This window comes from Cicer arietinum, chromosome 8 (assembly GCF_000331145.2).
Source record: "Cicer arietinum cultivar CDC Frontier isolate Library 1 chromosome 8, Cicar.CDCFrontier_v2.0, whole genome shotgun sequence".
In the NCBI taxonomy this organism is placed as follows: Eukaryota; Viridiplantae; Streptophyta; class Magnoliopsida; order Fabales; family Fabaceae; genus Cicer; species Cicer arietinum.
In genome coordinates, this window is record NC_021167.2 from 22,337,127 (window position 1) to 22,349,319 (window position 12,193).

The 12,193-nt window shown below is 29.5% G+C and overlaps 1 protein-coding gene across 2 annotated transcripts; it reads right to left on the reverse strand.

The window, feature by feature from the left end:
* Positions 1–416: 416 nt before the first annotated feature.
* Positions 417–4,666, reverse strand: LOC101501520 (uncharacterized). 2 transcript variants are annotated; one of them, XM_004506227.4, is made up of 2 exons: positions 1,850–4,666; positions 417–1,296 (listed from the first exon to the last, which is right to left on the reverse strand). In XM_004506227.4, the coding sequence occupies exons 1-2, from the start codon at positions 4,556–4,558 to the stop codon at positions 1,255–1,257; spliced, it is 2,751 nt and encodes a 916-aa protein (XP_004506284.1). In that variant the 5' UTR covers positions 4,559–4,666; the 3' UTR covers positions 417–1,254. The 2 variants fall into 2 exon arrangements, with proteins under 2 accessions (XP_004506284.1, XP_004506282.1); XM_004506225.4 differs by having other exon boundaries at positions 1,802–4,666.
* Between the last annotated feature and the right edge of the window lie 7,527 nt (positions 4,667–12,193).

Consider the following 12,193-nt stretch of genomic DNA (forward strand, 5'->3'; position numbering starts at 1 on the left):
ATATATATATATATGACATGTTTGGGTGGGTGCATCAAAACGTTATTTATGAAAAATTTATTTATTTATTTGGTGATTATAAGGGGGCCAAAGCCCTATTTATGATAAACTTAATTTTATAGAATTAATTACAATAGAAAATAAATTTGAATGAGTGGTTCATATTTGAAATTAAAAGTAAAATTGTCAAAACTGTACTTTTAAGTTTTAGCTAATTATTTTTACACAATGTGTATATGAAATCAAAAGTAACCTTACATTCTTCTTCTTCTTGGCTCATTGACTTGCCATCATCTTATAAAAGACAAAATTTTGAGTTCATTTTTAATTAATGAAAAAATCTCGAGTTTATTTTTACTGAGAAAACATAATTAAATTTTTATTCTATATTTTAGAGCTACATAATTACAACAAAATAATAACAATTCAATACTAATAGATATATTAATCATGGAAAATAAACACAAAACTGTAGTTTCAGATAGCATATTTCATCACATTGTGTCTGCATCATTGTCATGGGTAACTGCATCACACATCAATTATGATTTGCTTGAAAGTCACAAGAAAATCAGTAACATGACATTGCAACAACCACAATACAAGAAAAGCAACACACACTAAGACTGCAATGAGTCTCAAGATTCTTCCTGAATTGTTTTTTTTTCTTATCATAGGATTCAAAGGACCATTATAGGGATCTGACTTCGGTGCACTCGACATCCTCATACTACACTTGAGTCAACACATCTTAGACCGTCTAATCAAGATCGGACTGTTTGAATTTTAAACTCAAATTTTATATTTGAAAAATCAAAATTTAAATATGATATTCGAACCGTCCAATATCTTGATCGAATAATCCAAATGTGTTAACTGCGACTGCACTAAATCCAAATGCATATTATAGGATGGAAGATTTCATGATTAAGGGTAGGCAAGATTTGAAAGGAAAGTGCAATAAACAATAAAGTTCAGTGCAAGTGGTTAATACACTATATCTAACCATGTTGACTCAATTGCTACCCAAGTTTGATCTCTGAAGATGAAACAATTGTGACCTAACTTTACTTACCTTTCAGTCGAATATATTGGTTTTTTTCTTGGCATACTCCAGATAAAATCCAAAAAGAGGAGTGACAGTAACCGCAATTGCATCCACCACCGCAGATTAAAGCCGCGCATAGAAGAATATTTGCTTTGGCATAAAAAACGTCAATGTTTATATTCCTTTTTATACAGCCAATGCTCTTGTTACATTTCTGTACAAATTACAACTCTGCAGCTTGTTGGATCCTAAGAAACAGATCCCATAACCAAATCAGTCATCTCTCAGAAATGAAAACAGACAGAAATTTATGTGGTCATAATAGTATCAAATATTCCAAAAGTTTGATCACTGTTCCAAATAGTGTATGTGTATTCAGTAATCCCTCCACAGTTATGCACTTGTGATCATAGTCATGGACTCAAAAGATGCTGTCAAGAACTATCTCCAAACAATACTCCTTCCGTTCCTTTTTAATTGTGTCGTTTTAAAATTATTTACACATACCAAGAAATTCAATAATTTTTGTTACTTTGAATAAAACCATTTGTTTTTCCCTATAACACTTTTAACTATTTATCATCTCATACATATTTCTCTCTAAGCAATAAATAGTTAAGAATACTTTTGCCAAAATATTCGTTAAAAAAATACTTCGAACTTTGAAAACAACAAATGAAAAGGATCAAAAACTTCTAAAAAACGACTCTTAAAAAGGAACGGCAAGAGGAAGTATTATCTAACACATTCCACCTGCAAGGTTAAATCTTTTATTCCAGCATTGTGTAATAGATGTGAAACCTGAGATTTCACCAATATCTTGTCGGTATCTGATGACACATGTAGATGCAGTGTCCCTATTACATCTGTGTTTGTGAAGCTCCATGAATGGAACTTTTGAATGCCATAAACACCCTTTATCTTCAAAACATTGACTAATGAATCTTTCACCTCATGTTCATGTGCCCTTGGAATTCTTTGGAGCAAAACTTCGGCTGAATTTCTGAGTAAAGGTATCACAGAGGATACAATTAAAATCGAAATGAAAATTGAGCAGGCTGGATCGGCGACAAGCCATCCCTTGTATTTGATTAATAGTGTAGATATAACAACACCAACACTCCCTAATGTGTCTGCAAGAACATGTAAGAATATCCCTTCCATGTTGTGATCAATATGGCGATGACTGTGCTTTTGTTGATCAGCATCAAGATGGTGATGATCATGGTGCTGATGGTCATGGTGATTCTGATCATGACAATCACTATGGTCATGGTGGCTGGCATGATGATTATGATCATGGTGGTCATGGTGGCTAGCATGATGATTATGATCATGGTGGCTGGCATGATGATTATGATCATGGTGGTCATGCTGTCGGGCAAGGTCGTGATGCTTAAAGTTTGGAGTGTTGTGAGTGTCTGCAAGACAATCGGTCTTACTCTCGTGACTGTGGTGGTCATGGTGATCGGTTTGGTGATGATGATCGTGACAGTGTGCAGCATGTTCATGGTGATCATGCTGTTGGGCATTGTTGTGATGTCCAACATCACCAGCGCATGAATTATCTTGGCAATCACTAGAAACCGAAATGAATTCCCGATTGCTTCCATGCCTTTCGTGATGATGGTCAGAGTGGTGGTTATGTAACTCCTTGTGTGAATGTGAATTATCTTGACAATCACTGGAAACTGGAATGAATTCTCGATTGCTTCCATGCCTTTCATGATGATGGTCGGAGTGGTGGTTATGTAACACCGAATGTGCATGCGAATGCGAGCATGATCCACCTGACATTCCATGAGCATGATGATGTTCCTCATGAAAGAATATCAAACCAATGACATTAACTACAAGTCCTCCAATAGAAACAACCAACAAACTATTAGTTGATATCTCTTGAGGATCCAATATCCTCTCAAAAGACTCTACAACTATCAATGCTCCCACAAGAACCAGAAAAACCGCATTCGTATATCCCGATAAAACCTCAAATCTTCCTCGGCCATAGTTATAATGGTTATTCGCAGGCAAACGAGATATATATGAAGCATACAACCCAATTGCCAAAGCAGCACAATCAAATAACATGTGACACGCATCCGATATAAGCCCGAGACTATTACTCATAAACCCAGCAACAAACTCCACAACCATATAACCAGCATTGATCAAAAGAAAAAGCGCAATTTTCCTCGATTTTCTCTCGCTCAAAATATGTCTAATTGGCTTCATAACTATGTCACTTAACAACTGCGACGAAGACTCATCACCAAACCCTAAATCATGAAAATCAAAAGGATCTAAATCTCTAACAGCCACATATAGCAACAAACCACAAATCAACAAACCCCAAAGTGATATATTAGGATAATAAAAAAGTTCCAATATCAAGGTACACATGAAAATCATCACAAATTCTCTCTTAGAGTCTTTGAAACTCACCAAATCATCAACACCACCAAAATAATTCTCACTCAAAAGAACACCAAAAACAACTGTATTCGCCAAAGGCCAAACCATATTACCAAATGAAACACTATCTTCACCACCTTCATAAACAAAAAAACTAATCACAGCAGGAACACAGAGCACAACTGTAGTGAAAAATAGCGTAATCAACCGAACCCTTTTCCGACCCAATTGCTTCAAACTCTCATAATTTTCAAAAGAAACACATTGTTCATAACAAGCAAGAAATCCAGACATAAAAGGCATCAACAATTGCCAAACCCTAACACAATTTCCCTCATTTTTTCCACCAAAAGGAAAACACTCAATTCTATCCCAACCAAAAGACAACATAAACAAACCCGAAAACAACGAAACAAAACCTCGAATCTCACCCCAACCATTTCTCTGATTTCTTCGGAACCACCGAGCCGTCACGGTTCCCATAAATTCGGCTATAATCATCGCGGCAGTACCGCAATATCTAAGAGCTTGAAACCGTAAGAGAAACACAAAAGCCAAAAGAATCGATTTTGATATAAGAATTCTCTGCTGAGACTGTGTGATTGAGGAAAAGTTGAAAATTGGTTGTTGTTTGGGTTTGTGAAGAAAAGGGTTTTTTGAGGAAGACAATGAAAAGGAAAAGAAAGAGAAAAAGAGGGTAAGGAAAAAGGAGAGAAGGGAAACGAGGAAGGAAAAAGGGAAGAGAGAAAAAGAAGGGGAGGAGGAACGAAGGAAAGGGAAAAGGGAATAGAGAGAACGAAGGGAGAAGAGAAAGAGGAAGATGAATGAAATTGATTTCGAATTTGAATTTGAATTTGATTTTGATTTAGATTTGGAATTGAAAGAGAATGAAGAAGAAAGAAGGTTAGGGTTTTTTCTGGTTTTGGAAGGGGTTGGTGTTGGAGTTAGGGTTAGGATTGATGATGAGGATGAATAGGGGAAAGTTGAATTAGGAGTGTAGGGTTTTGGAGTGGTGGTTGTTGTGGTGGTTCGCGGTGGTACAGAGAGGCGGTGCGGCCGGTGTTGGTGGTGGTGGTGGTGGTGAAAATCGGACATTGTGAAGAGTGTGTTTGTTCAGAAATTCAGTTTAGTTTCAGACATACAGAAATTTCAGTTGAATGAAACTGGTAAATGTAATGTTATTTGATTTGATTTTTTTGTGTTTGAAAATGATTAAGTGGAAAATTAGTACACAAACATTGATTTTGTTTTTGGTGTATTCTAGAAGATGATTTTGTCAATGATTAATTTTCATTAATTAACTAGTAATTTCTCTTTTATTAAAAAAACTAGTATTTCTTTTTCTGTTTGATTATTTTTAAATTTTAATATGGTATTTTAAATATTTTTAGTTTTATTTTGGTCTATTAAGTTATAAATATTAGATATTTTAATTTTTTGAATTTTAAATTTTTTTATTTTAGTTTGTTAAGTTATAAATATTAAATATATTGATTTTTTTTTTGTGATTTTAAAAAAGTAGATAAATTCTACTATAATTAACTCATACAATTGTGAGATACTAGGTTCTAATTTGAGACAAGACGTTCAACTTAACAATATGGACATTTATCAATTGAGTCAAAATTAAAAGATAATATTTTGGTTTTTTTAATTACAAACATTTAACATAATGGTTTCTTAACTAAAAAATATTAAACTATAATGGACAACACCAAAGTATTTAATATTTATAATTTAAAAGTGGATGTGTCTAGAATATGTAACTAAAATGAGCAAAATGTTTAATGTTTATAAATTAAATGACTAAAATGAAAAAAAAAATGTTTATGAGGTCAAAGTATTTTAAAATTTATAAATTAAGAAATCAAAATAAAATAAAACGGATTTTTTTTGGTGGAATTTAACTTTTTTTTAATAAACTAGTTCTTTTTCTATCTCATATTAATTGTTTCATGTATATAACTTATTTTTTTAATTTTAAAGAGTTTAGTGCTAAAATTGACACAAACTAAGTGTGTATTTGATTTTAAGGTGATTAAAATTGATTTTGTAAAAATGAGTTTTGTTAAAATATAAATTATTTATGTTTGAATATATTAAGTAAAAATGAGTTGAACAATAAATTTTAATAAAAAAATTACTTTTGAACTTAAAAGCTACAAATTATAACTTTAAATTAAAATATTGATATAAAGTCAAAATTAATTTTATTTGATAGTACAAAAAATATGTTAATATCAATTTTACGCATTTAAAATTGATTTTGATTTCTACAAAAATAGAACCAAACATACACTAAATATAGATTAAGAGGAGTGATTCAAATTCCAATATACGCCTCAACATGTTAAATATTCTTATTTTGTCAAAAAAAAAAATTACAACCATCATATATATATTTATTTGCATCAAATTATTTTATATTTATTTGCAATCGCATTATTATTTTACGAAACCAAACTCATTGCATTTCATTTTATATAAGATCAGAGATGAAAGATGGATATAATTAAAAATTAGGATATTAACAAACAAACGAGATGATTGTGCTAAAACGCGAGTTACTTCATTAATTTATTTTTTAATACAATTAATCACAAAGTTGTTATTTTGATGGATGATTTCTTGACGGCTACTAAGAATGTCATCAAACTGAATGCAATTATTAATTATGTCATTTCATCTTTCAACAATCATGGCACAATCAATTTCCATAACAACATTGGGAACATTGAATTGGCTTAACCATTGGAAAGTCACCACAATCCCACAAGTCTCATCCTCCTAAATATCATGTGTCCAATATGTGTAACCTTGAATGAAATGTCCTTTTGAGTTTGACAGATTTATGAAATGTCTTCACATTATTTATTTTTAAAATAAATAGAGAAAGATAAATTTTTTTATTAATCAAAATGATATTAATAATTAATTTATAAATATTCTCGAAAAAATTCCAATTCGGTAAATTATTTATCTATTTATTTTATTATTAATGAAATAATAATAATTTTTTATTAATATGCATTTATTTATTGTACAACTATTCATCTAACTACTATTAATAAATATTTTAATAAATAAAACTTATTTTATTATTAAAATTAATATAATTAATTATTTCCTTAAGAATTATCAGAGTCAAAATAATGTACTTATAATAAAACAAATAAGAAAGTTACCGTCCAACTAAAATTATTTTAGTGAATCTATAATCTTAATCATCAAATTGAATTCAAATTAAATATTTGGTTTTTTTCTTACAAAGAAATTAGATCTTTCGTTATTCAATAGATTGGACATTAAGGGAGAAGCTAAGGTTGTTATGAGTAGCCATTTGAATGTGAAATTGTATTATTTGTCTCGAATTTATTGTAAATTTTTTCATGGTTTGGTGGCTAGTAGACAATGACACAATGCAATTAGATCCATTGTTGTTGAAGGAACAAGAGTGGAAGGAGTTTTAGTGACTCGTCAGGCTGTGTGTTTCCTATTTTGAGTCACACTTTAAGTCTCATAAAGTGTGTGGTCTATAATTGGACAATATTCATTTTCAGTCTATTAATGAAGTAGACACAGCTTTTTAGGTTCATATGGCATTAACTTCGGTTTCATGAAAGAATTTTGGGGATATTAAAGTTGACTTCATGAAGTTCTTACATAATTTCATTCAAATGTCTTTTTGGGATTATGAGAAAGTTGTCTTTTTGGAATCATGTGAAATTAATAAGGTGGAAGAGTTGCAACCTTTCAATGGAAGGACGTCTCATTTTTCTCAAAGTCGCTCTGTCATCATTATCAATATACTATTTTTCCTTTTTCAAAACTTCAACAAGTACCTTTTCTAAAATTGAGTCTCTGTTTAATTCTTTTCTTTGAGATGGGAGTGAAGGTTTTCATAACATCTATTGGATTAAGTAGAAAAAGGCGTGTCAACCAAAAAAGGCTAGAGGGTTGGGTGTTTGCAATTTGCGTATTTTAATATTGTTTTATTAGAAAAATGATGTTGGAGGTTTAAAAGATAAGGAGAGTTTGTGGTTTAAGGTTTTATCTTTTAAATATGGTTGTGTTAATGGTGACTTAGGGGAGGGGAGGATAAATATTCTATTTGGTGGATATATATTAGATCAATTAGTAGTGGGGATGGTTGTGGTAATACTAATTGGTTTAAAAGTAATATTTCAAAGTTAATGGGAGATGGTAAGAATACGTTGTTTTGAAAGGATTCTTGGGTAAAGGAGATGGTGTTATGTGTGAAGTGACAATGTCAATTACAAGAAAGGGAGATTTGAATTGTAATTGTCCTTTTTTAAATAATTTCTGCATAATTTAAAAATATTTAACTCAAGATCAATCTTTGTTTTAAAACATAATAAAAGCATAACGTTTTTTGTTAGTGAAATCACACAATTAACTTCTCTGTGAGATCTATGGTTAATTAATCATAAACAAATAGAGATAAGAGAAAGAATATCACACACAGATATATCATGATTTACCCAAAATGGGTTACGTCCAATCCTCATAATTTTGAGCTTTTTCACTAAGTGTTCAAACAAGATCGTTTTTGCTTTTCACACAACCTTTTTTTTTTTATCAATCTTGATATGTTGTAATATATTATCTTTTTACCTAGAAAGGATTTCCAATCGTTACCTTTCAATCTTAGAGAGGATTTTTACAGATCACCTTTTAACCATAAAGGATTTTTTTACAATTTACTCAACCTTTATTCAAAACAATAGTCTTGAGATACAAATGTGATTATTAAAAGAGTTTGATGGATCTAAGTGTACTCAACACTTGTTTGAGTTTGGATTCTTAGCAAATGACTCAGTAAGATAGATCCTTGAATCTAGTTAAACAAAACTGGAGTTTTTCCTTTTCATTGAAGAGCTTTAGTATTTTCAAGTATGATTGTATATGAAATAGATTGCTTGCACTTGAAACTCTTGTCTCCTTGAGGTTCCTTTTATAGTCCTCATGGAGGCTGATGACATCTCATCTAGCCGTTAAAAAGGTTTAGTTGTCTCATTTCGTGGATAAGTGTTGCTTTAAAGTAGGAATGTTCTAACTTTAAAAACCAGAATGATCTTCGTTGTTGTTTTGAGGAGTGATGAACTTAAGAATATTTGACAACTGTTTTGAAGTCATATTGTGTTATGTCTTGTGTGCAGACTGCTCATAGGTTGAGTTGCAGTGTCCAATCAAGTCTGTCAAGGCTGTAATTGTTGCTTGATCAATATGAAGAATGATCTTGCTTGTTTGATTATGATGCATAACTTTTGCCTTTATTTTGGAATGAATCTTTCTGATGCAATTTTGTATAATCTGGCAACTTTGTAAATGATAGTTTGTATGCAAATCAGAATCAACCTTTATCTTATTACCTTCTTAAGAACATGAACATTTTTTGTTTGAAGAAACTGAAGGCTATGAAGAACGATCTCCATTTTTGATAATTATGTCAAAATGTTCTTCGTTTATTTGAATGATTTTGCTTCTTCCAATATGATCTTGTGTTGATATGTTTAATACATATCTTTAATTAATACACTCAAAAACACATATTAAATAACAAAACACTTTTTAGAATCATAATTAGAAATTTAATTAACTTTCTTTGATTATTATCAAAATATTAATTTAAGATTTTGTCTCAACAATGTGATAGACTTAGTAGGTTGTTTTGTGGACAATAGCAGATTAAGAAATTTCCATTGGTAAATGCAATAAAATAGTATATATATATTTCGATCAAAGAAAAATATTACTAACTTTTACAAAATACATAACTATAATTACTAAATAAACTCAAAATATAAAAGAGTTTCTACAAATTACAATTTTTCTCTACGAGACTTCATATTCTGAAAATGTTCAATGATTTTTTATTGTCAACACTATCAAATATGTCACAATATATATGTAACTAACAATTCATTTAACTATTAATCCCTCATACGATTGTGCAATCCATTTTTCACAAAATTCATGGTAGAGAAAGATCTTTCAATAGTTGCAGTTACCACAAGCAAAATCAGAGCTAGCTTTATGAGTAAATATATAATTGGATACACAATATACTTTCTAGTTTTTACTAACATTTCAAAAAGATCGGTGATGCATATAACTTTGAAAATTGATCATCAAATCAAACATCTATAATATAACAACAAATAAAATATATATTTCTATAAATTTACCATTGTTGAAGAGAAATAGAAGACAAAATTTAAATTAATCATGTAAAAGAAAAAATCTAACCTTTAAATATCGGTTGTGAGTTATGACTTTAGAGAAAATTAACTTTAGTGTAGACAAATCTTAGTTGATGGTGAAGTTAAAAATCTAAATTTTAAATGTTAAAGATGAAGTAATAGTAAGAGCAAGAGACGAAAAAAATGGTTGATGATGGTGTTATTGTAGAAATATAAAAACAAGGAAAGAAGAGTAAAGTTTGAGAGAGAGTGTTTGGTTGGAGAATGATAAGAATGTGAAAAGAATTTTTTTGTTGTTGATATATTAGAAATGTGAAAAGATGAAAAGTGTGATTTTAACTTTTGTGAGTATATTAAAAAAAATGTGTAAGTGAGTGGGCCTAGAATGGAGGTTTAAAAAAAATTAATACTATTATCAAAATAAGTTTTTGTTTTCTTGTGGGGGCAAGAGTCCATTACCCCTATATAGATTGATATGTCGTTGATTGTGGAGGTATGTTTAGTAATAGTTTTGGGGTTGATTGTGGTGGAAGGGGATGGCGGAGATTTCTCTTCCAATGGGTGGAGGATCTTGTATTGGAATGTATCTCGTTGTTCTCAATTTTTTCTATGCATGAGGATGTACCTGATAGGTGGGTGTAGCGAAATGCTTATGACGATGATTATTTGGTCAAATACGTCTATCAAATGTTGTCAGAAGAACATTATTTACGTTCCCTGGTTAGAGATTTCATTCGGAACAAGATAGTCTCATTGAAAGTAACTCTACTTGCCTTTAGACTATTGAATAATAGGATCCCAACGAAAGACAATCTTGTTCGACATGATTTTGGTAATCTGAATTCTCTTATGTGCAATAGTGATTGGGAAAAGGATGAATCAACTCAGCATTTATTTTTTGATTGCCCGATTCTTGGTGACTAATGGGTAGGTGTTTTCAAATGGCTAGGTGTAAGCAACGCTTATCCCAACAACACATTGCAACACAAACTCTCTTTTTACGATTTGTTTAGTGGTTGTAAATCTATACATGATAAGCTTTTTGTTCTTTGGTTTGTTTGTGTATGGTCGATATGAAAAGCACGTAATAAAATTATCTTTAAATCAAATTAGGAGACTAATTTTCATCTTCTTGTTAGAACCAAACTTTTGTCATGGAAGTGGTTGAAAGTGAAGTGTAAGAATTGCCATGACCTAAACGTCTAGTGGTCACAACCTCACGTTTGTTTATGTGTTTATTGACCATGTATAGTTTATGTGTTGTGAAAAGTAGTATTAATATGTTGACTATTTCAAAAAACAAAATACTACTCTTTATGTTCTGAAATTTTTATATTTTTATATTTTAGATAAAATTAAGAAATCGTGTGATCGATTTATATATATATATATATATATTTGTTTAATTTAATCAACTTATATTTTGTGCCACAGGCCTTTTTTTATGTAGAGTTATTTGTTATATAAATTATAATTTTTTAATGTAAAGATTATAAATACTCTATTACAAACACTATGATAAAATAAATAATCTGATTCTAAATTATAAAAGAAAAGTAAATTGTATCTTAGGCTTTTTCACCCCAAAAAAAAAATTTGTGTGTTTGTTTTGTGAAAATATTTTATAATTTTATTTTTAAATTGTGTTTTTATTCTATATTGATAAGAAATTCTAAAGTGAATTTAAAAAAAATATGAAATATTACTTAATGAAGATGTATATTCAAAAATACTAAAAACATTTTTTTAAAATTTTTATTATTTCTAAAAATAAAGATAATTATTTATTTTAAAAAAAATATCTACATATTTTTTCAAAATAAATACTGCCTTAGATTTCTAAAATTTTAAAACAAAATACAAATATTAAAACCATCACAAAGTCTTAGATGGGAGGAAAATATCAGAGTGGAATGATAGGTTGTCATCTTCAACTTTAAATTTAATGCTTCATATTTTTCTTTGCAACTAACGTACAAATGCTTCTATCCTTGCAACTTGCATCACTTCTGTGTAGATGAAAAATAAATTATCTTGTCTGATTTGATCTAAAATTTAAATTATAATTTGTAATATATTGTTTTAATAATAATATTATAAAATTATATTAATGTAACAGGTTTGAAACAAAATGTTATATATAATATATTAAAAATTAATATTATGAGATAATATAGACTGATTATATTTTAATTATATGAAATAATAATAAAAATATATCAATTTAAACAAATAAATATTATAAAAATTAATTGAAACTAACGAATAAAAAAAATATTAAAATTTATAAATGCAGTTTGATTTAGTTTTTAAAAATAAATTTGAAATCTAATCGAATTGAGCAGTTTTCACACAAAAAAAATTCAAATTCATTAATATATTAAGTGTTGTGCAGTTTTTTATTTTTCGAATCAATTTGCGCTTGTTTTGGATTGGTTTGGATAAGAACACCCTTACTCTTAAATTCATTTTTAAATTTAATTATTTTAAATTTAAGTCCTAAATT